Consider the following 21,831-nt stretch of genomic DNA (forward strand, 5'->3'; position numbering starts at 1 on the left):
AACGGGGTCTGCGTCAATGTGGCACACTTCAAAAAACACCGTCACCTATCTACAGCGAGCATCCACACATAATTAAGAGACACCGTCATTTGTCGCTCCAATTCTAAAACTAAACTCTTATTATATACTGGCTTCAAAAGAAACATATAAGCAGAGTAACGAGCATCTTCAAATTACTAAATTGAGCATAGAAAAAGTGCAAAGTGTGGACAAATATCAATAATGACGAGTATTACTTTCACAGCTTTATATAAACTATTCTAATTATGTGTTTATAAAAAATAGTACTAGTAAACGATAAAATTTTTACTCTGCAGTACTAGATTTACAAATATAAAATATGGGCAAGAACATTCCTCCCAAATGTCACGGAACCATGCTCATGTAGAGAAAGTTCTGAAGGCACTTAACTCTGCTTACGTGCAGGAATGTGAAAGCATGCATGGTACTTTCTAGAACGCCATTTTTTTTGCACGCCGCCTGTAGGCATTGAATTTTTTCCTGTTCTTAAATTTCTCCCTTATTTTGGTTTATTTCAGGTTTCATTATATTTTGTTTTTATCTTTTTGCACTTTTAACATTTTTCCAGTTCTTGTTAACTTTTTTATTTTTAAATCTTTTTATGTATTACATTTTTTATGTATTGTTAGTTTTATTTTGTGTTCAGTCATTTATAACTTTATTTATTTTTACTAATTACTAAATAATGACTGACAAGTTACTAATCGACCATAACTTAGTAATTGCTAAGGGTATATGGGTTATAGCAATTATGCCATTGATTACGTCAGAGTGAGACAGATTTCGCGGACGGACAAGGATGAGCCATTAAGGCTTTCGCCTTAAAAAGGGCGTCGAAAGCCCCAACTCGAACGTGGACACTCACAGTGCAGTTGGGCCCGGAATCCGCAGACGTCACGACAGCCTTCCGCACAATGGCGGCGTCCAATTGTTCGTTGAGCTCACCGACGGCCGCTCGAGACACAGGGCCTCCCAGCTACGAGAAAAAATCACAAAGTCAGAAAGAAACCACTTCTCTATCGACTCGATACTAGAAACTCAAGACATCGGTGCCTGCGCGGTGAATGTCAAGATTAGATATTTCCAATTTATAGGTATCTGCTTTTTCTGTATAACATTTCTACTCTTTATAGATAATTACTCATAACGCGAGTGCATTTTTTTGTACACTGTTTGCTTAAATTTGTTATTATTCTGCAGTTTTCTAAATTTGCTCTCGATTTTGCACACGGAGGGGCTGGGACCTCTGTCAGGCACTCAAATGCTTTTAGTCTCAGCATCTCCTTGAACCTCAATGGTTAAGACAAAAATAAAGTCCTGAAATCCTGAATTAAAATTGCTCATCTTGATCCGGGTACGGTCCCCAGGCGTTATCTTCCTTTCTTAGCGTTTTTTGTTCGTTCAGCAGGAGCACGATTAACACACAGAGCTTGTTAGTAGCAAATGAACAACCACAATAGTTTTTACCAGTGCTTCAACTGCAGTGCACCAGCGCTCTTTACTCTTTGGTCCTATCCCGTCCCTTCTTTATGCCTGCGCTGCCACTGAAATTTAGAAAGGTTGGTCCAATTGCATAATCCTGCAAACAAAAGTCATGGCCACTTGCTTGGTTCGTAGTATCCCGAATGAGACAACTCAGTATTTGCTTGCCCCAAACAGTGCTAAGCCGATCAGAATTTATATTTTAGAGGGGTCTCGAAGCGTCCTGAAGGAAGTCAGGCTATAAGGAAAGCTGTAGTGTAGGGCTCCGGAAATTTCGACCAGCTGGGGTTCATTAACCTGAACTGACATCGCACAGTACACTGGGCCTTAGAATTTTACCTCGGTGGAAATTCGACTGGCGCGGCCGGGATCGAAGCCCCATATTTCGGGTCAGCAGCCGAGCGTTATAACCACTGAGCCACTGCGGTGGCGGTAAAAATGTTGATTAGGGCAGCCTTACCTTTTGCTCAAAAAGAACTGAAGAAAAGTGCCATATGTAATACAAACATCTCACCAGAGAGTTGTTCTACGGCGATTATAGAACTACGACTTTGGTAGTTACAACGATTAGGGGGAACATCGCAGGTCGATATTTAGAATAAGCAAGCGCAGAGACATTTAGAGAAACAAAAACCTTGTAAGTTTGATCGCCTCAATATTTCAGGCAGAACCATGCCTGCTCATTCGAGTTGGTAAAATGTCAAACTGAGCAGTGTAGCACTTGCACACTCGTATTTGGCGATTTGCGGAAACCTGATGCGAGTGTTCTGCATCGGGTTAAAGTTTCTACAGAATTCTGGATATTCCTAGGCTTGTCGTCAGTTGTTTAGTTGGTGACTTCAGACCAGGGACGGAGGAGTCATGCTTGCGTCTGCTGCGTGGGTGAATCCATGGGTAGTCGCGTTCTCACCTTCAGCCTGTGTGCTGCCGCAGGGCTGATGCGGTAGGCGCTGCTGGACGAAAACCGGACGTCGGTGGCATCGACCCGTGATGATAACGCACCAGGAACAGACACAGCCGAGGGTTCGAGCTGCTGGTCTGGAAGAAATAAGGAGAGCGTTAGTGGCCCAGATTCAGCGCACTTGTCCGTTGTTCCAAAAAACAGGTGTATGGTGTGGTTTGGGTGCTTTACATTCCAAACCGACTCAGGCTAACAAGGATGAACAAATTTTTCCCCAAATATTATTCCGTAAACTTCCTACCCTTCACCCGAGTGCAATAAATGACCGTGAAATTCAGTGCCTTATTTGAACATTGAAGTTGTTTGCTCCGTATGTTATTACAGAAGCTCCTCTAGACAAGCCTGCTCATGGCTACTCCCACAAATATTACAATCCTGAGGAGTGCATACGTCCTCTGCAGTTTTGCCTAAGGGAATTAAAGTAAAAAACAAAATGTACCATGCTTTCCTCCAATCACGTGACGCAATTCAACTAAAACAATTCAAAGCATTTCATAACAAATAAATGCGGATCTAAAGAAGGCAATAATGTACTACTATCGCTGTCTATTTACTAAAATATATACTATCATTGTCTATTTGCTGAAAACCTTCAGTCGCCGTGCAATATAACGAGTTATCGCTTTTGGATGACTCACCGATTGCTTCATCAATGACCTTTTCTTTTTGTCTTTCAGATTATTTTCCCGAAAATTAGTCAGCGCACGTGTTGTCTTTTATTTCTATCGTTTGTCAAAATTCCCACTGGTCGTCAGAATCAACGGAGAGACCGTCTTGTCTTGTTGCGTGGATTCCGTCATCCGAAGCAACGAAGCCACACGCGAACATGCTCATCCGCATCTTCCTTGTGTCTCGACAAGTCACAGTTTTAATTCGCCCCAGCACACCGCGTGCTGGGCACTCAAGAGGTTTTGGCATCATCTTAGATGCCCCACCCACCTTTTGGACCGACGCAGGTTTCCTCTCGGCAATGGTTTCCGCTGAGGCGAAGAAGTCCCTGCCGGTAGAAGATAATCTTCTCCGGCTTGGCGGTGCCGGAGAGAAAGGAATAGAGCCCAGCTTTGGCTCCCAAGAAGGACACAGAGTCCTGGCTGGAGAAAGAAGTGAGCGACATTAGTACAGTTGAACCTCGTTATAACAAAATGGTTTATACCGAAATAACGTATACAACGAAGCAATGGCTATTCCTCTTGGGAGCTCGGTCAACGCGGGCTATAACGAGGTAATTGCCAAGCCCGTCAACTTCGTTACAACGAGGTGCAACTGTAGTACGTTGTGGAGAAGGACAGCAATTGGCGATACAAAAAGCGCTGTAGGTAGGGTGCCCAACGTGAAGAAACGAAAGCAGAACGGTATACAGGGTGTTACGGGGAAGAATAAGTGGTTCTTAAAATAAGTTTTTTTTTTGAGGTTAAGATTTGACTAAGAGGATCTTGGTGTGTAGTAAATGCTTCATACTTTCTAAGACACAGATTGACACAGCTCAACGGATCGAGGGTGAGAAGCACCCTTCCTGTGTTTCGTGATTCGTCTTCTAGTCCTTGTTCGATTGCGCTGTGTCAACCTGTGCCGTAGAAAATATGGCTGTTTCAGCATAGTGTTGAGAGGGTTTGCAGACATCATAAAACCGGTGAACCGTCTTGAGTAGTAAGCTGGTTAACTAATTTTAATAATTATTTAACGGGAAGAGGAAATTCGCCGAGACGATGCTGGTTCGTGTTTCTTCTCAAGCGGTATCGTTGCTTGGATAATATTGAGGGCTCCTTATGTCTTCTATACCACGTGCAGAAGCCCCAATTGACAGCCCTGCACCGTTGCCTCCATCAGTTCCATTTTAATTGACGCTGCAGGCCGCCAGTAAAAATGAAACTGATGGAGTCAATGGCGGCGGGCATTCGATTGAGGCCTTTTTCAGCACTTGCTATAGCAGACTTGAGCAGCCCGCGAAAGCATTCAACGAGAACAAAGTTACCGTTTGAGAACAAACACAAACGAGCACCGCCTCGAACAATCGGCTCTTCGTGTAATCTCAGTGAAACGCACAAATGTTGGATAAATTGACCATGGATTTAAAATGCTCAAGGACAAATTTCGAAGGTGGCCCGGGCCGAACTTTGGAAATGATCAGCGACAAAGTTATAGGTGGCCAATGTGTCGGGCACGCTCAATTATGCATGGTTGGACTAATTTGGTCAAAATCTGGCAAGGTCAAATTTCTGGGACGGGTCTGATTTTGGCGGGGGACAGTGTGAGAGTGCGGATTTGGGCTACGTTAAAAACGACGATGAGCGGGCAGTGCCTCCGGACGGAGGAGATGGAAGTTGATCAGGACGACGTTCTGCAATGCATAACGACAGAATGTGGTGCAGTTCAACACCAGGCATGTTCGGCTGAGGCGATAGCCTAATCGTCTCCAATAGCGTCCTGTGAAGCTGATCTGTTTGCGCTGCTGTGGATTCGACTTCCAATCGCAAATTTGTTTTTCTGTCTTTCTTTTTTCTAGGCGCAATAAGACCTTGTCTAGGCTGTGGGTCAATTTCAGATTGCGGCCAGGTCCCGCGATGTTAAGCTGGGTTGGTGCTTCGAGTTGAGCTATCGCCCTAAAATAATTGAGTTACATTCATCAATTCACAACACATGCCGCAGACGTGGAGGCAGTCTGCAAGGAACAAGCCGTGAAATGCATACTTTTGTGTCTATTTCATGCACCGAATTCAGGGGGCACTTTGTTGCCCTAAAATGTGGTGAGGCAAATACCCTTAGCGCGGTGTTGCTGCTTGTGTCACTGACATGTTGTTAAGATGTTGATTAAGGACCCAATTGTTTCCGAATCTTTAATGCTGGAGACACTGAAGGGCGTTTGGGTGATAACTCGAGGTCTTCGAACTAAAGACTTCAATGTCAATCGGGCGCAATCATTTTCGCGGGGTACTCAATGCGCCTTTTCCTGTTGGTGCTCCCGACATATATTATGATATATATTCTGAAATATAAACCATGAGATACTGGGATATTTTCCGCTTATTAGGGACCTCCTCGAGACGTATACTGGAACCTTTCCCGTGTGCTGCGTCACGGAAGCCACGCCGACTCTCAAAGCGCCATACGTACCGTGCTGTCGTGGGTGTTTGCGGCGTGTCACAGACGCTCTGGTCCACCCGCCGACTGGGCTACGCCGAGGGGCGTCGTGGAGACCAGAGAACACAGCTGGCATTCCACTCAAGGCGGCGGCGGGAGTCGTCCTATCGGGGCCGACTGGCAGCCTGTGGCAAGTGTTCGCCCTGTGATGAACCCAACTGGAAATCTGAATCGTCATAGTAAATATTTACCACCAACACTGCCGCAGTGCTCGACTTAAAGAGCTTTAGCTACGGGAGCTTCAAGCGTTTATATCGGTGGGCTCAGCAAATGTGGAGAAGACCAAATCCAAACATCATTCCTTCGAAGGCAAAACGCTAAAGCGCCCGTGTGCTGAGCGATGTCAGTGCACGTTAAAGATCCCCAGGTGGTCGAAATTATTCCGGAGCCCTCCACTACGGCACCTCTCTCTTCCTTTCTTCTTTCACTCCCTCTTTTATCCCTTCCCTTACGGCGCGGTTCAGGTGTCCAACGAATATATGAGAAAGATACTGCGCCATTCCCTTTTCCCGAAAAAACCAATTATTATTATTATTATGTCACCTCTCTGCTCTTGAGCCACAAGTCTGCCAATCGCTTTTTGCTAATTTCCACCGCAGATTTGTTTACATGACCATTATGTCTAAACCCTAGGGCCTCAGGAAGAGTGGCTGTGCCTGCATCGACATCGGATGGATACAGTCACATTTTTGTATGAGGTGTTCTATTGTTTCTACAGATTTACCACACAAAGCACATGTGTCGTCGCCTTCGTTAAATTTCTTTTTGTAGCTGAGTGTTCTAAGACACCCTGAATTTCCTTGAAAGAGTAGGGCACTGCCTCCTGAGTTATCATAAAACCCTTTCTGATCTGCCATTTCCAGCATCTATATAGTTCTACGGTATGCTTTACTTTCGTTGAATCTATCCAATTTTTACCTCCCGCATTTTTTAACCTGTCGTTTTAAGCCCTTTCTTTCTCCATCCTCCTCTATGGCATTCTTAATGGTTAGCTTCCTAGCTCTTTTACGCAAGTGTGAGTCAACGCTCTTTCCGAATAGGTATTTAAGTACCTTATCTGCCCGCCTGTTATCGTCCACTTTTCACAGACGTTCTTCTTACAGTATTTTACTCTGAGCTTCCCGTGCAACGAACGATGCCCAGCTAATATCTCCCTGCACTGCCTCGTTTGTGGTTCTCCCGTGTGCACTTAGCGCCAATCTTGCAACAGCTCTCTGATTTACTTCTGATCTTGACTGAACTTCTGCACTTAAGCACAGAACCGCATTCCCGAAAGTAAGCTCCGGCACTATTATTCCTTTCCATTTGTTATACCACCATAATGCCCTATGTTTGATTATCCCGGCATCTGTTAGCCCTTTTGCTAGGAGAGACTGTTCTAAGACACTAACAGTGCGATATACCTGATGGATCTTGCACTATTGCGATTTACTGCCGCCTTTCCTACATTAGGTATATTTCGTCCTTATACCAGCTATTAAATTTTATAAACGTGTGCATAACGACATGCCGAATCGTTCGACACCATCCGGTACACCCTGTGACAAACTGTTTGGCCATGACGGCCATCTAAAGGCCCTAGATATGCACGTTTTTGGGGCGGAAAGGTCGTTGTTGCAAATCCCACTCATATTTTGGGCTTTATCTCAATTGGTAAATTCATCCTCATAAACCTCCCAACTCATTTCACACCACTTTAAACAATTTGTGTCAAACGAACGGGTGGCCCCCAAATTTTATGCATATGGTGGGTTCCAGGGAGGGGGTGTGTCGCACTTCCCAATAATGGATTAGAAGCATAGCTACCAATTAAAGCGTTACGGGTCCACTGTTCCTATGTGATACAGTGTGGTCTCATGGTAGCTGTTTCGGTCAATTTGGCCTTCATTGCAGACTGATGCGCCCTTGACAAATTAAGTAGCCAGAGCTGATTTTTAAAATTAGGGTTTTGATCGCAGAAGGTGCACGAGTAATGGACATATTAGTTTGCCATCCACGTTGACGGAATGAAGCAGCGTTAATCAATTTGCATGCAACAAAATGAATCAGCAAAGGAATACTAAACACAAGATATTGAATGCTACGCTGTTTAATGTAGGTTTCATGTAGCTATGTACAGGGAGTGGCTAAAATTAAGCCAGTAAAGGAGTTGCAGTGGACATGTGGACATTGAGCGGAGCCTTGCTTTTTCAGAAAACCATCTCTACGCGCACTTTTTTGAGGAGGAGGGATACTACTTGGTTTGAGAGTGCGTCATAATGCGCGCAAAGAATGTAGTTCACACGCATGATTTGATCCGGAAAATCCTCCTGCACACCCAGAAGTATTAGCTCAACTGCCGCCATCCCACGACGCGTGGAGGGATTCCTCACCTGCACTGCAGCTGGCTGGTGCTGGCCTTGGAGGCGCCGTGGGAGTCGCCTCGGCTCACGTGGCGAAGTCCGTGCAAAAACCGCGGTGTGCTTCGCAGGGGCAGCATATGCGGTCGAGCCAGGAATTGGCTTCCAAGAAGGGCACGCAGACTGGAGGACAGAACAAGAGCCATAATTTTAATATAGAACGTTGACTTTAACAGCATTATTTCTTACTACTCGCATTGAAACGTTTATTGTGCGTCCGAGATTTCAATATTGCGGAGGGTAATCTCGGGTCGGCAAAGTGTGATCACCCATCACGTGAACTTTGGCGATTACGTTATGCAGACTCTGACTGCACAGGCGGGGTGTTGTTCGTAGTAAAGCCAGTTGCCTGTAGCGCTTGTCCCGTCACCTTTTCTCCTCCTTTGCCTGTACACGCACCTTCAAAATTCGGGAATATAATAAAAAAGTCTTTACTCATTACAATCCTCCTACATTCTGCCGTACGATTAGAGAGAAAAGCTGCGCAACCTTAAAAGAAACTTTGCAGTGTAAGAAAATTTTGTTCTGGTGCCGTGTGCTAGGACTATTAAATCGAGCTGCAAGTAAGAAAGAAGATCGCGCTGTGATTGGCATATGAGAAAAAAGCATGGGCTCGTCTCGAGCACTCGCCGAAAAAGCAGAGCTGAGCTGGCGCTCGCCGAAGTGTGGCCGCAAGCATTCGAGGTCTTACAATGTGCGGAAAGTAAATGTTTATCTGACGCAGTAGTAGCCAAAGGCCATTACTATATTTTATGGCGCCGCTGAATAAGACCGCCGCAACACACGTCAAAGCGCGATTGTAGCGATTGCTGACCCAGGGAGTCAGTTATGCGCCCTTCCTTTCCTCGAAATCATCCGCTTCGAAAACGCTGTCAATGCCAATGGCAACGAATAAAATGAACGCCGAGCTTTCCCTTTATACATCCTGGATATTAGGTGCACTAATCCATTGATTTTTAAGGCGAAAGACTTTACAGGCTTAAGACTCGCCAGCGAGGATGTTCGCACAAAAGGGCAACACTACAGCTGTCAATCAAACCGACGACGTCATTAAAATAAAACAATAAAAAGCAAAAATTATTGGGAGTAAATTAAAAACAGGAAATGAAAACTAAATAAAAAGACTAAAAATGAAAAATTACAATTAGAAAAGGACAATAAAAAATATAAAATAGAAAATAAAAGTAAAAATTTAAAACAGCGCGTACTGTCGTGGAACAAAAAAAAACGCTATCTAGAAAGCTCAATGTTTTCGGATTCCTGCACATAAGCCGCATGCACGTAAACCCTCAAATTTTTCAGCTCTTTATTCACGGAAATAGTATATTGCAGTGCAATGGAGTCTTTCTGATGATCATAGTCAGGCTTCACGACTTGATAGTAAACTGCAAACCGCTGACACAAGCCATACGCATAAAAGAGTTCCCACTGTCGACTAAAACATCACCGTCTACACAAACGCCACGTTGCAGCCCACTGAGGGTGCACCGCAGCGCGGTCAGTTCAGGACTAATAAGGCGACTGAAGACACCAGGGGGACAGCGTCGAGGTGGCACGCTCAAAACACTCACACCTATCTACAGGGATCATCCGCATATAAGGGCCACCGTCATTTGTCGCTCCAGTTCTAAATTGATGTTTTATTCTATAGCGGCTTCAAAACAAACAAATAAGCAGAGTAAAGAGCATCTTTCATTTACTAAATTCAAGATAGAAAAAGTGCAAAATCAAGCAACTCAGGCTATGACGGACGCTGTAGAATAGCGCTTCGGAAATTTCGACCGCCTGGGGTTCAATAACCTGCACTGACATCGCACAGTACACAGTCCCTTAGAATTTTACCTCCATGAAAATTCCGCAGCCGCTGCCGGGATCGAAGCCCCGTATTTCGGGTTAGGAGCCGAGTGCCATAAATACTGAGCCACCACGGCGGCGGTAAAAAAACTAATTAGGGCAGCCTACGCTTTTGCTCAAAAATAAATCGGGAAAAACTCCATACGTAATAGCCACATCTCACCAGAGAGTTGTTCTGCGCCGATTATAGGAATATTAGTTGGATAGTTAGAAAGATTAGGCGGAACATCGGAGGCGGATATTTAGAATAAGGAATCTCAGATACATTTACCGAAAGAAAAACCTTGTAAGTTCGGTTACCTCAATATTTCAGGCAGAACCATGGCTGCTCATTCGAGTTGGTAAAAAATCAAGCTGAGCAGTGTAGTGCTCGCACACTCGTATTTGGCGATTTACTGAAACCTGATGCGAGTGTTCTGCATTGGGTTTAAAGTTTCCACAGAATTCTGGATATCCCTAGGCTTGCCGTCAGTTGTTTAGTTGGGGACTTCAGACCAGGGACGGAGGAGTCTTGCTTGCGTCTGCTGCGTGGGTGAATCCATGGGTAGTCGTTCTCACCTTCCGTCTGTCTGCTGCCGCAGGGCTGATGCGGTAGGCGTTGCTGGACGAAAACCGGGCGTCGATGGCGTCCACACGTGGTGGTAACGCTCCAGGCACAGACACACCCGAGGGTTCGAGCTGCTGGTCTGGAAGAAATAAGGAGAGCGTTAGTGGGCCAGATTCAGCGCACTTGTCCATTGTTCCAAAAAACTGGGGCATAGTATGGTTTGGGTGCTTTACGTTCCGAACCGACTCTGGCTAAGAAGGATGAATAAATTTTTCCCCAAATATTATTCCGTAAACTTCCTACCCTTCACCCGAGTGCAATAAATGAACGCGAAATTCAGTGCCTTATTTGAACATTGAAGTTGTTTGCTCCGCATGTTATTACAGAAGCTCCTCTAGACAAGCCTGCTCATGGCTACGCCCACAAATATTACAATCCTGAGGAGGGCATACGTCCTCTGCAGTTTTGCCTAAGGGAATTAAAGTAAAAAACAAAATGTACCATGCTTTCCTCCAATCACGTGATGCAATTCAAATAAAACAATTCAAAGCATTTGGTAACAAATAAATGCCGATCTAAAGAAGGCAAAAATGTACTACTATCGCTGTCTATTTACTAAAATATATACTATCATTGTCTATTTGCTGAAAACCTTCAGTCGCCAAGCAATATAACGAGTTATCGCTTTTGGATGACTCTCACCGATTGCTTCATCAATGACCTTTTCTTCTTGTCTTTCAGATTATTGTCCCGTATATCAGTCAGCGCACGTGTTGTCTTTTATTTCTATCATTTGTCAAAATTCGCATTGGTCGTCAGAATCAACAGAGAGACCGTCTTGTCTTGTTGCGTGGATTCCGTCATCCGAAGCAACGAAGCCACACGCGAACATGCTCATCCGCATCGTCCTTGTGTCTCGACTAGTCACAGTTTTAATTCGCCCCAGCACACAGAGTGCTGGCACTGAAGAGGTTTTCGCGTCATCTTAGATGCCCCACCCACCTTTTAGACCAACGCAGGTTTCCTCTCGGCAATGGTTTCCGCTGACGCGAAGAAGTCCGTGCCGGTAGAAGATAATCCGCTCCGGCTTGGCGGTGGCGGAGAGAAAGGAATGGAGCCCAGCTTTGGCTCCCAAGAAGGACACAGAGTCCAGGCTGGAGAATGAAGTGAGCGACATTAGTACAGTTGAACCTCGTTATAACAAAACGGTTTATACCGAAATAACGAATATAACGAAGCAATGGCAATCCCTCTTGGGAGCTCGGTGAACGCGGGCTATAACGACGTAATTGCCAATCCCGTCAACTTCGTTACAACGAGGTGCAACTGTAGTACGTTGTGGAGGAGGACAGCAATTGGCGATACAAAAGGCGCTGTAGGTAGGGTGCCCAACGTGAAAAGACGAAAGCAGAATGGTATACAGGGTGTTCCGTGAAAGACTATGTGGTTCTTAAAATAACTTTTTTGAGGTAAAGATTTATCTAATGGGCTCCTGGTGTGTAGTAATTGCTTCATACTTTCTAAGACACAGATTGACAAAGCGCTACGGATCGAGGACGAGAAGAAGCACCCTTCCTGTGTTTCGTGATTCGTCTTCTCGTCCTCGTTCGATTGCGCTGTGTCAACCTGTGTCGTAGAAAAGATGGCTGTTTCAGCATAGTGTTGAGAGGGTGTACATACATCAGAAAACCGGTGAATCGCCTTGAGTGGTAAGCAGGTTAGCTTATTTTTAATAATTATTTAACGGGAAGAGCAAATTCGTCGAGACAATGCTGGTTCGTGTTTCTTCTCAAGCGGTATCGCTGCTTGGATAATATTGAGGGCTCCTTATGTCTTCTATACCACGTGCCGAAGCCCCAATCGATAGCCCTGTGCCGTTGCCTCCATAAGTTCCATTTTAATTGACGCTGCAGGCTGCCAGTAAAAATGAAACTGATGGATTCAATGGCGGCGGGCATTCGATTGAGGCCATTTTCAGCACTTGCTATAACAGACTTGAGCAGCCCACGAAAGCATTCGATGAGAACAAAGTTACCGTTTGAGAACAAACAAAAACGAGCACCGCCTCGAAGAATCGGCTCTTCGTGTAATCTCAGTGAAATGCACAAATGTTGTATAAAGTGACCATGGATTTAAAATGCTCAAGGTCAAATTTCGGGGGTGGCCCGGGTCGACCTTTGGAAATGATCAGGGACAAAGTTAGAGGTCCCCAATGTGTTGGGTAACGTCAATTATGCATGGTTGGTCAAATTTGGTCAAAATCTGGCATGGTCAAATTTCTGGGACAAGACTGATTTTCGCGGGGGACAGTGTGAGAGTGCGGATTTGTGCTACGTTAAAAACGACGATGAGCGGGCAGTGCCTCCGGACGGAGGAGATGAAAGTTGATAAGGACGACGTACTGCAATGCATAACGACAGAATGTGGTACAGTTCAACGCCAGGCGTGTTCGGCTGAGGCGATAGCCTAATGGTCTCGCATAGCGTCCTGCGAAGCTGATCTGTTTGCGCTGCCGTGGATTCGACTTCCAATCGTAATTTTATTTGCTTTTTCTGCCTCTCTTTTTTCTAACTAGGTGCATTTTGACCTTGTCTAGGCTGTGGGCCAATTTCAGACTGCGGACAGGTACCACGATGTTAAGCAGGGTTGGTGCTTCGAGTAGAGCTATCGCCCTAAAATAATTGAGTTCCATTCATCAATTCACAACACAATCTGCAGACGTGGAGGCAGTCGCGCGGAACAAGCCGTGAAATGCATACTTTTGTGTCGATTTCGTACACCGAATTCAGGGGGCACTTTGTTGCCCTAAAATGTGGTGAGGCAAATGCCCTTAGCGCGGTGTTGCTGCTTGTGTCATTGACATGTGGTTAAGATGTGGATTAAGGACCCAATTGTTTGCGAATATTTAATGCTGGAGACACTGAAGGGCGTTTGGGTGGTGACTCGAGGTCTTCGTACTAAAAACTTCAATGTCAATAGGGCGCAATCATTTTCGCGGGGTACTGAATGCGCCTTTTCCTGTTGGTGCTCCCGACATATATTATGATATATTTTCTGAAATATAAAGCATGAGATACTGGGATATTTTCCGCTTATTAGGGACCTCCTCGAGACGTATACTGGAACTTTTCCCGTGTGCTGCGTCACGGAAGCCACGCCGACTCTCAGAGCGCCATACGTACCTGTGCTGTCGTGGGTGTTTGCGGCGTGTCACAGACGCTCTGGTCCACCCGCCGACTGGGCTACGCCGAGGGGCGTCGTGGAGACCAGAGAACACAGCTGGCATTGCATTCAAGGCGGCGGCGGGAGTCGTTTTCTCGGAGCCGACTGGCAGCCTGTGGCAAGTGTTCGCCCTGTGAAGAACCCAACTGGAAATCTTAATCGGCATGGTAAATATTTGCCACCAACACTGCCGCAGTGTTTGACTTAAAGAGCGTTAGCTACGGGAGCTTAAAGTGTTTATATCGGTGGGCTCAGCAAACGTGGAGAAGGCCAAAAACAAACATCATCCCTTCGATGGCAAATCGATAAGGCGCCCGTGTGCTGTGTGTTGTCAGTGCACGTTAAAGATCCACAGGTGGTCGAAATTATTCCGGAGCCCTCCACTACGGTACCTCTTTCTACCTTTCTTCTTTCACATCCTCCTTTATCCCTTCCCTTATGGCATGGTTCAGGTGTCCAACGTTATATGAGAGATACTGCGCCATATCCTTTCCCCAGAAAAGCACTTATTTTCTCTTCGATGGATGGGTGGGGGCAGTTGCCCCCATGGTCTGTTTTTTATTTATTTTTGTTAAACTGTGGTTAATTTATTAAAATTCCCGATTTTCTTTAATGACGCCTTCGTACACTTTTACCTCTATGTCACCTCTCTGCTTTTGAGCCACCAATCTTCCAATCGCTTTTTGCTAATTTCCACCGCAGATTTGTTTTCATGACCTTTATCTCTAAACCCTAGGGCCTCAGGAAGAGTAACTGTGCCTGCATCGACATCGAATGGATGCCGTCACATTTTCGTATGAGGTGTTCTATTGTTTCTACAGATTTACCACACAAAGCACATGTGTCGTCATCTTCGTTAAATTTCGTTTTGAAATTGCACGTTTAAAAACACCCTGACATTGCCTGAAAGAGTAGGGCACTGCCTCTTGAGTTATCAAATAGGCTTCCTTCCTGATCTGCCTTTTCCAGTATCGATGTAGTTCTACACTATGCTTCTTTTTCATCGAATCTATTCAATTTTTACCTTCCGCATTTTAGCCTGTCATTTTGAGCTCTCTCTTTCTCCATCCTCATGTATGGCATACTTACTGGTTAGCTTCCTAGCTATTTTACGCAAGTGTGAGTCAACGCTCTTTCTGTATAGTTATTTAATACCTTAGCTGCCCACCTGTTATCGTCCACTTTTCTCAGGCGTTCTTCGTATAGCATTTTACTCCGAGCTTCCCGTGCTTCGAACGATACCCAGCTCATATTTCCCTGTACTGCTTCGTTTGTGGTTTTGCCGTGGGCACCTAGCGCTAATCTTCCAACAGCTCTCTGATTTACTTATGGTCTCGACTGAACTTCTGCCCTTAAGCACAGAACCGCATTCCCGAAAGTAAGCTCCGGCACTATTATTCCTTTTCCAAATACCTCTCAGTACTTCATATTTGTTATACCACCATAATGCCCTATGTTTGATTATCCCGGCACCTGTTAGCGCTTTTGCTAGGAGAGACTGTTCTAAGACACAAACAGCGCGATCTAATTGATGGATCTTGCACTATTGCGATTTACTGCCACCTTTCCTTCATCAGGTATATTTCCTCCTTATACCAGGTATTAAATTTTATAAACGTGTGCATAACAACACGCCGAATCATTCGACACCATCCGGTACCCCCAGTGACAAACGGTACGGCCGTAACGGCCGTCTGAAGGCCCTCGATATGCACGTTTTTGGTGCGGAGAGGTCGTTGTTGCGAACCCCAATCCTATTTTGGGCTTTATCTGAATTAGTAATTTCATCCTCATGAACCTGCCAACTCATTTCACACCACTTCGAGCAATTTGTGCCAAACGAGTGGCCCCCAAATTTTATGCAAATGATCGTTCCGAGGAGGGGGTGTGTCACACTTCCCAATAACTGATTGGAAGCATAGCTTCCAATTGAGGCGTTACGGGTCCACTGTTGCTATGCGATACACAATGTGGTTTCGTGGTAACTGTTTCGGTCAATTTGACCTTCATTGCAGACAGACGTGTCCTTGACTAATTAAGTAGCCAGAGCTAACTCTCTTAAAATTAAGGTCTTGATCGTAGAAGGCAATGGACCTATTGGTTTGACCATCACGTTGACGGAATGAAGCAGCGTCAATCAATTTCCATGCAACAATATGAAGCAGCAAACGAATACTAAACACAAGACATTGAATGTTACGCTGCTTAATGTAGGCTCCCTGTAGCTATGTACAAGGAGTGCCCAAAATTAAGCCAGTAAAGGAGTTGCAGTGGACATGTGGACATTGGGCGAAGCCTTGCTTTTTCGGAAAACCATCTCCACATGCATTTTTTTTAAGGAAGAAGGATACTACTTGGGTGAGAGTGCGCCCTAATGCGCGAAGAATGAAGTTTACACGCATGATATGATTCGAAAAATCGTCCTTCACACCCAGAGGTATTAGCTCAACTGGTGCCGTCCCGCGATGCGCAGAGGGATTCCTCACCTGCACTGCAGCTGGCTGTTGCTGGCCTTGGAGGCGCCGTGTGAGTCGCCTCCGCAGACGTGACGAAATCCGTGCAAAAACCGTGGAGTGCTTCGCAGGTGCAGCATAGGCGCTCGAGCCAGGAATTGGCTTCCAAGAAGGGCACCCAGACTGGACGACAGAAAAGAAGCAAAGATTTAATACGCCACGCCAACTTATCCTTTTACGAGCGTTATCTCTTACTACTCGCATTCGAACGTTTCTTGTCCGTCCGAGATTTCAAGATGGTGGCAGGTAATCTCGGGAAAGCAAAATGTGAGCACCCATTACATGACCGCGCGCATGCCCCTATGCTGGCGTTCCGCCGTATATGTACCCTCTTAGCGGGCGACGAGAGTGATGCCATTTGGGGTTGCCATTGGTAACAAAATTGCGGGACACCCGTTTGGCGGAGAGCGTTCGGAGTGGTGGAAAACGAATCGGCATGATTTGGCGCACAAAGTTTCTCGAGTTGAAGCCTGGTGCGTGTGAAGGATTCGTACCGAAGACCTGTGGTCCTCGAAACCGTAATGGGGGCGACCTACGGTGGGCTGTGACGGGCGGACCAGTGGTTGCAGATGGATGAGGGTGGTACCGAATGAATCATCGCTTCGTGATCCGGCACTAACTTCCGCCACGTCCGGCGTTCTCCGGGACTCTCATTAGTGGGTATAGTGGATAGTGGGTATAGCGTATTGAATTTTAAATGCGCATGTACAGACAAGTGGTAGGAGAGCAGGTCAGGACAAGCGCTAGTCGCAACAAGGTTTATTCGGAAACTTGGCGGACATACCACCTGCGCAGGCATAGTTTGCATCCAGTGGCACAATGTTAGCGTCAAGGGGAGAAAAAAGGAAGCAGATACATTGCCAACACACGGTGAACGCGTGTTCGCAATGAATTTTTTTTTTTTTGAAGCGGAAAGCTTCACTACGCTATGTAACGCAGTCTTCGGGTAGCCGGCCCAACGGCCTTGAACCTCCTCCAGCCCATCCAAGGTAGTTGTGTGAGACCATGTATGGTACAGTTATGGTTTCGAACCCTTCACCTTGACTAATGACCTTTAGTTGACCTTGGACATTGGTTTGGTTTATGGAGGTTTAACGTCCGAAAGCGACTCAGGCTATGAAGGACGCCATAGTGAAGGACTCCGGAAATTTTGACCTCCTGAGGTCCTTTAACGTGCGCAGACATCGCACAGTACACGGGCCTCTAGTATTTCGCCTCCATAGAAATGCGACCACCGCGGCCAGCTGACCTTTGTGTTTACCTTTGACCTTAGGAACATGCAGTGGGTGACGTGAAGCCACATGATGACATCCGAGGGGGGCGTTGTAAGACCAGGTAATAACGAGTCATAGCCACGTGGTCGTGAGGGTAGAGAACGGTTGTCGCGAGCGTGCAGCGGAGCTGCCACAGATGAGCCTCAGACGCTTAGCAAGCGTGCTTGCTTTTCGCTGAATTCCAGGGTTCGTCAAGTTAAGCCACTGAGAGTTTTTTCTTCTGCCTTTGGCAATTACGTTATGCCAGTTGATCTAGAGTCCGACGACTGCACAGGCGGGGTGTTGTTCGCAGTAAACCCAGTCGCAATTAGCGCTTGTCCCGCCATGTTCTCCTCTCCTTAGCCTGTACACGTGCCTTCAAAATTCGGCAATATAATAAAATGCAGGTACTCATTACAATCCTTCTACATTCAGCCATAAGATTAGAGAGAAAAGCTGCGCAGCTTTCATAGAAACTGTAGTGTACGACGATTTCGTTGTGGTGCCCTGTGCTACGACTTTTAAATTGAGCTGCAAGCGAGAAAGTAGGTCGCGCTCTGATTGGCATATGAGAAAAAAGCATGGGCTCGACTCGAGCACTCGCCCAAAAACCAGAGAGCTGAGCTGGCGCTGGCCGAAAGGTGGCCGCAAGCGTACGAGGTCTAACAATGTGCGGAAAGTGAATGCTTAACAGACGCAGTAATATCTAGAGTCAATTACTAGACTTTATAGCGCCGCTGAATAGTTTCAAGGTTGTTCACACAACTGCTGTTCATGGCGAAACTTTGAAGACAAGGGCTGACTATAGTTCGCCCGTTTTACTCCTCAGAAGTTTCACTGAGAATCAAAGCCCTGCAGCGACCCGCATTGGAGAAATGCGAGAGCATTTTTTTTGCTTCTATGTATAGACATATAAAAAAGTCGAAAGGGCTATGTGTCGGTCCCTGGACGTCAGGCTATCAGGTTATAAGCCACCACGCCTTAAGAAAAAATTAATGTGGATTAGCTCAGCCAACCCAGGTTAATTACAAAGCGAAAGCGAGATTGAGGTCTCCACTGACCCACGAAGCCGGTTGTGCGCCTTTCGTTGCGTGAAAATGAACGACCTTTGCAAAGTTGTCAACGCCAATGAACTCTAAGAACGCCGTCGGCGCACTTGTTTGGTTTTTTGAGGAGACGAAATGGCACAGTAACAGTCTCACATATCTCGGTTGACACCCGAACCCCGCCGTAAAGGAAGGGGTAAAGGAGGGAGGGAAAGAAGAAAGAGAAAACTGAAAGTTGGATTTTTGAGGAAAGGCGTGGCGCTGCGCAGCGGCGGAACACCTGTGGCTCGGTGCCACTAGTGGCGCATGCGCAGTAGTGACTAGGGAGCGAGAGAGAAAGAGAGAAATATCCGCGGCGAGGCGTGCGTTGTAACTTCATGTGCCTCCTAGGAGCCCTGCGACGGCGAAATCGCAAGTTCGCGGCCAGTAACGCTTTCGCTTTAAAACTGCGCTGTACTCCCATTTCCAGCGTAAATGTGCCGAATTGATTCGCAAGATCGCAGGTATTTCGAGCGTTTGTACAGAGTAGAACTGCGGAATCCTGTCGCGTGCATGAGCCTGCTGGACGGTGCTCCGGCAATTGGGCCTAGCTTTGGCTTCCGAGAAGGGCACTCAGTTTTGAGGAGCGAAGATATTACGTTAGAACGTCGTTAGTACTACGTGACGCGAAACGGAGTTAAAGCTCAAGTTTAAGATAGTTCGGCTTATAAACGTACAGTCTTGTCAGATGTCTTAAGGCCAAATGCTTTTCGCTTCAGACGCTAACAGTCATTACGGCACTAATAAAGACCAAATGACATTGAAATTACAGAAGGTTTGTGGTTTCTTCTTGCAGTACAGAAGCTGCCTGCTTGACGTTCGGGTTTTGAATGAATGATCCTTATTATATCCTTAATTATATCATAAGTTGATGTTTTTGTCACAGGATTCATTCATAAAACTAATATAATCCCTGATATGTAGATTTAACGCCACAGCATTAAGGAGCTTGTGCCCCAGAAAAGCCAGTGTCGTCGGCGGCAGCAGCTGTGTGAGCGAAAAGTCCCTCTTCCTTCCCGTGAGCGAAAAATCCCCCCCCCTCCTCCTCCTCCTCCTCCTCCTCCTCCTCCTCCTCCTCCTCCTCGCAATGTACGTCACTGCCCCAACAGAGCGCGCGACGGCAGCGCACGAGAGGAAGACACACCTGTCACATATTTCAGTGCACAACCCGGACCGCGCCGCAAATAATGGAAAATGAAATAAAAATTGGTTTTAAGGAAAGGAAGTGAGGCCTCTCTCACATATTTCTGTGGACACCCGAACGGCGCCGTAAAGAAAGGAAAATGAATGAAAATTGATTTGATATTAAGGAAAAGATATGACGCGTCTGATATATCTTGTTCGGGCACAGTGGGGCCGTGCGGGCAGGCAGGAATCACGCGGTGAGCGGCGAACAACGCAGTGCACATCCAAAGCGCGTTCACCACGAAGCTTGCGGCTTGCTGCCCGTTCGTTCGGCGCGGAAGCTATGCTGGCGTTCGTGGCATCGGGTTTGTCGAGAACGATGTGCCGACGAACTACGACTGCAACTTGAGTCCCGCGCGTTTCTGCAAGGCGCCTAGCACCGCTTCTACATGGTTTTCCGCTCCGCGCGTCCGTTTCACCGTACCTAGCAGATCGATTTCTCAACGGGCAAGGCGTCGCGCCGAACGGGCGATGGCGTTCCGTGGGCTCCATGGCAGTGCTACAACACGCTGTCACGTTCCACTATTAAAGGCGAAGCTTAAGCGTCCAACAATTTTTAATTTAGTACGATATTTATTCGAGCCTCTTCCAATACCAGGAATGAGCAAAAACGACCTGTCAGCAATTATACAGCCAGCCATGTTTACGCCTCATGTAACCTAAACAGCAACTACGCGTCACAGTCATCGTTCAACTGATGGAACAGAAACTGAAACAGCGTCAGGAAGAAATTGAATTGTAAATTATTTAGCAGCCGTACATGAAAGCGACAGGGTGCTCAATGTATACGAAAGTCTAACGCATCGTTCGAAATAAGTAAAACGCGCAAGAAAAAATTAAAAAATTTGATCTCTACGGTCCTCTAATGTGAGCTAGGAAGGGTACAAATATTTCGTGGTCTTCCTCACCCGAAGTTTTCGCCCTCACCTGCTTTATAGCCGAGGTGGCGAGGAAAGCGACCCTTAGCTTCTTCCTTGGCACCCACGTCAGGAAAGAACCTTCAGTGTTCCCGACGCCCATGTCGTCTGTCTCTGCACCTGGGTCCAAGTCCCCACGGGTTCTGGCTGCTACCTCCGTCGAGGGAAACAAGTTGCCACTGGCGGTCAGGCTAGTATCACAGAATCATACACTCCGAACAGGAATACGCCTATATAGCAGTAAAAAAGGCAGTAAGCTGTCCTCTAGGGCACTCCCTTTTAGGGGCACGGTAAGCTTCCCAAGCTCCGCAGTAGATTCGAATTGCTAAATACGCGCGATGCTTTGTCTTGGCAATGACGATATATGCCCACTGCCAAGCATAGGAATTTGATGCAGTTAGCAATGGGAGGAGGATGTTAATTGTGGCACCAGCGGCCCTGAGGTTAGCAAATGCAGGAGATTGAAATTGTAAATGCTAAAATTAGCATGTTTTGAAGAGGAAATCGATTTTCGCTGCCAACCGCAAGTATTCCGTATTTTTAGAGATAGAAAGCTACCCCACGGCTTGGCCAGCATGCCCTGCCATAGAGTTTCTTACCATTAACTAGATGGAACCAGCCTATGCGAGTTTGCACGGAGCTTGCTCGAGATCACCTGTACCACCATGAGCGCTTTAAGCATCATGGGGTGGAGAAGGTACCGACTGCAGAACTACAACGTTTGGCCAAAAATTATTGAAAAAACAAAAGTTGTTAGATAATCAAGAATGTCCTATCATTCAATATACTGTTTACAAATAGTAACAAACGAGCAGGAAAGCATGTAAATGCAAGGTTTTCTCAAAATAAGTGATGGTTTTCTTTTATTGTCCCTATTGTCCCTCTCCTATTGGCCAAGCATTGCAGAGAACAAAAGGCAATATTTATTTATTTTTATTTATTTATTTATTTATATATTTTCCTTTACCATCAAGGCCTGAGGCATTATAGAGGGGAGAGGTTACAAAAATAAAAAGAAACAACGTACAAAGCAACAAAGAAATTAGTAATACAGAAATGACGATTTCGTGCTTAACAGGTGCACTTTTTAAAAAAATAAGTTTTTGAAAAAAATGTTGTCGCTTCAACATTTTAAAAGGCTTTTCACAGCATTTCGGAAAAGAAAAACCTATTGGCATCGTGTGCTGTTGCGTTTTCGCTACCATGGCTTTTGCACACTACTTTTACGCCGAAGTCGTCTGCGCGCGGAGCGCC

The 21,831-nt window shown here is 46.0% G+C and overlaps 2 protein-coding genes across 3 annotated transcripts in view; both read right to left on the bottom strand.

Moving 5' to 3' along the window:
* The window catches only part of LOC144101628 (uncharacterized), a 10,507-nt gene extending 6,929 nt beyond the window's left edge, over window positions 1-3,578 (bottom strand). The window contains exons 1-3 of the mRNA XM_077634770.1: window positions 3,404-3,578; window positions 2,414-2,541; window positions 887-997 (exon numbers count right to left, since the gene is read on the bottom strand). Coding sequence (XP_077490896.1) covers window positions 887-997; window positions 2,414-2,541; window positions 3,404-3,578 — 414 coding nt within the window. The remainder of the gene's footprint in view (window positions 1-886; window positions 998-2,413; window positions 2,542-3,403) is intronic.
* A 2,011-nt stretch (window positions 3,579-5,589) lies between these two features.
* Window positions 5,590-20,728, bottom strand: LOC144099983 (uncharacterized). 2 transcript variants are annotated; one of them, XM_077633032.1, is made up of 7 exons: window positions 20,588-20,728; window positions 16,111-16,260; window positions 13,585-13,755; window positions 11,405-11,556; window positions 10,414-10,541; window positions 7,975-8,124; window positions 5,590-5,745 (listed from the first exon to the last, which is right to left on the bottom strand). In XM_077633032.1, the coding sequence occupies exons 2-7, from the start codon at window positions 16,215-16,217 to the stop codon at window positions 5,707-5,709; spliced, it is 747 nt and encodes a 248-aa protein (XP_077489158.1). In that variant the 5' UTR covers window positions 16,218-16,260; window positions 20,588-20,728; the 3' UTR covers window positions 5,590-5,706. The 2 variants fall into 2 exon arrangements, with proteins under 2 accessions (XP_077489158.1, XP_077489159.1); XM_077633033.1 differs by having other exon boundaries at window positions 20,569-20,728.
* Window positions 20,729-21,831: the final 1,103 nt, after the last annotated feature.

This window comes from Amblyomma americanum, chromosome 8 (genome assembly GCF_052857255.1).
Source record: "Amblyomma americanum isolate KBUSLIRL-KWMA chromosome 8, ASM5285725v1, whole genome shotgun sequence".
Classification (NCBI taxonomy): Eukaryota; Metazoa; Arthropoda; class Arachnida; order Ixodida; family Ixodidae; genus Amblyomma; species Amblyomma americanum.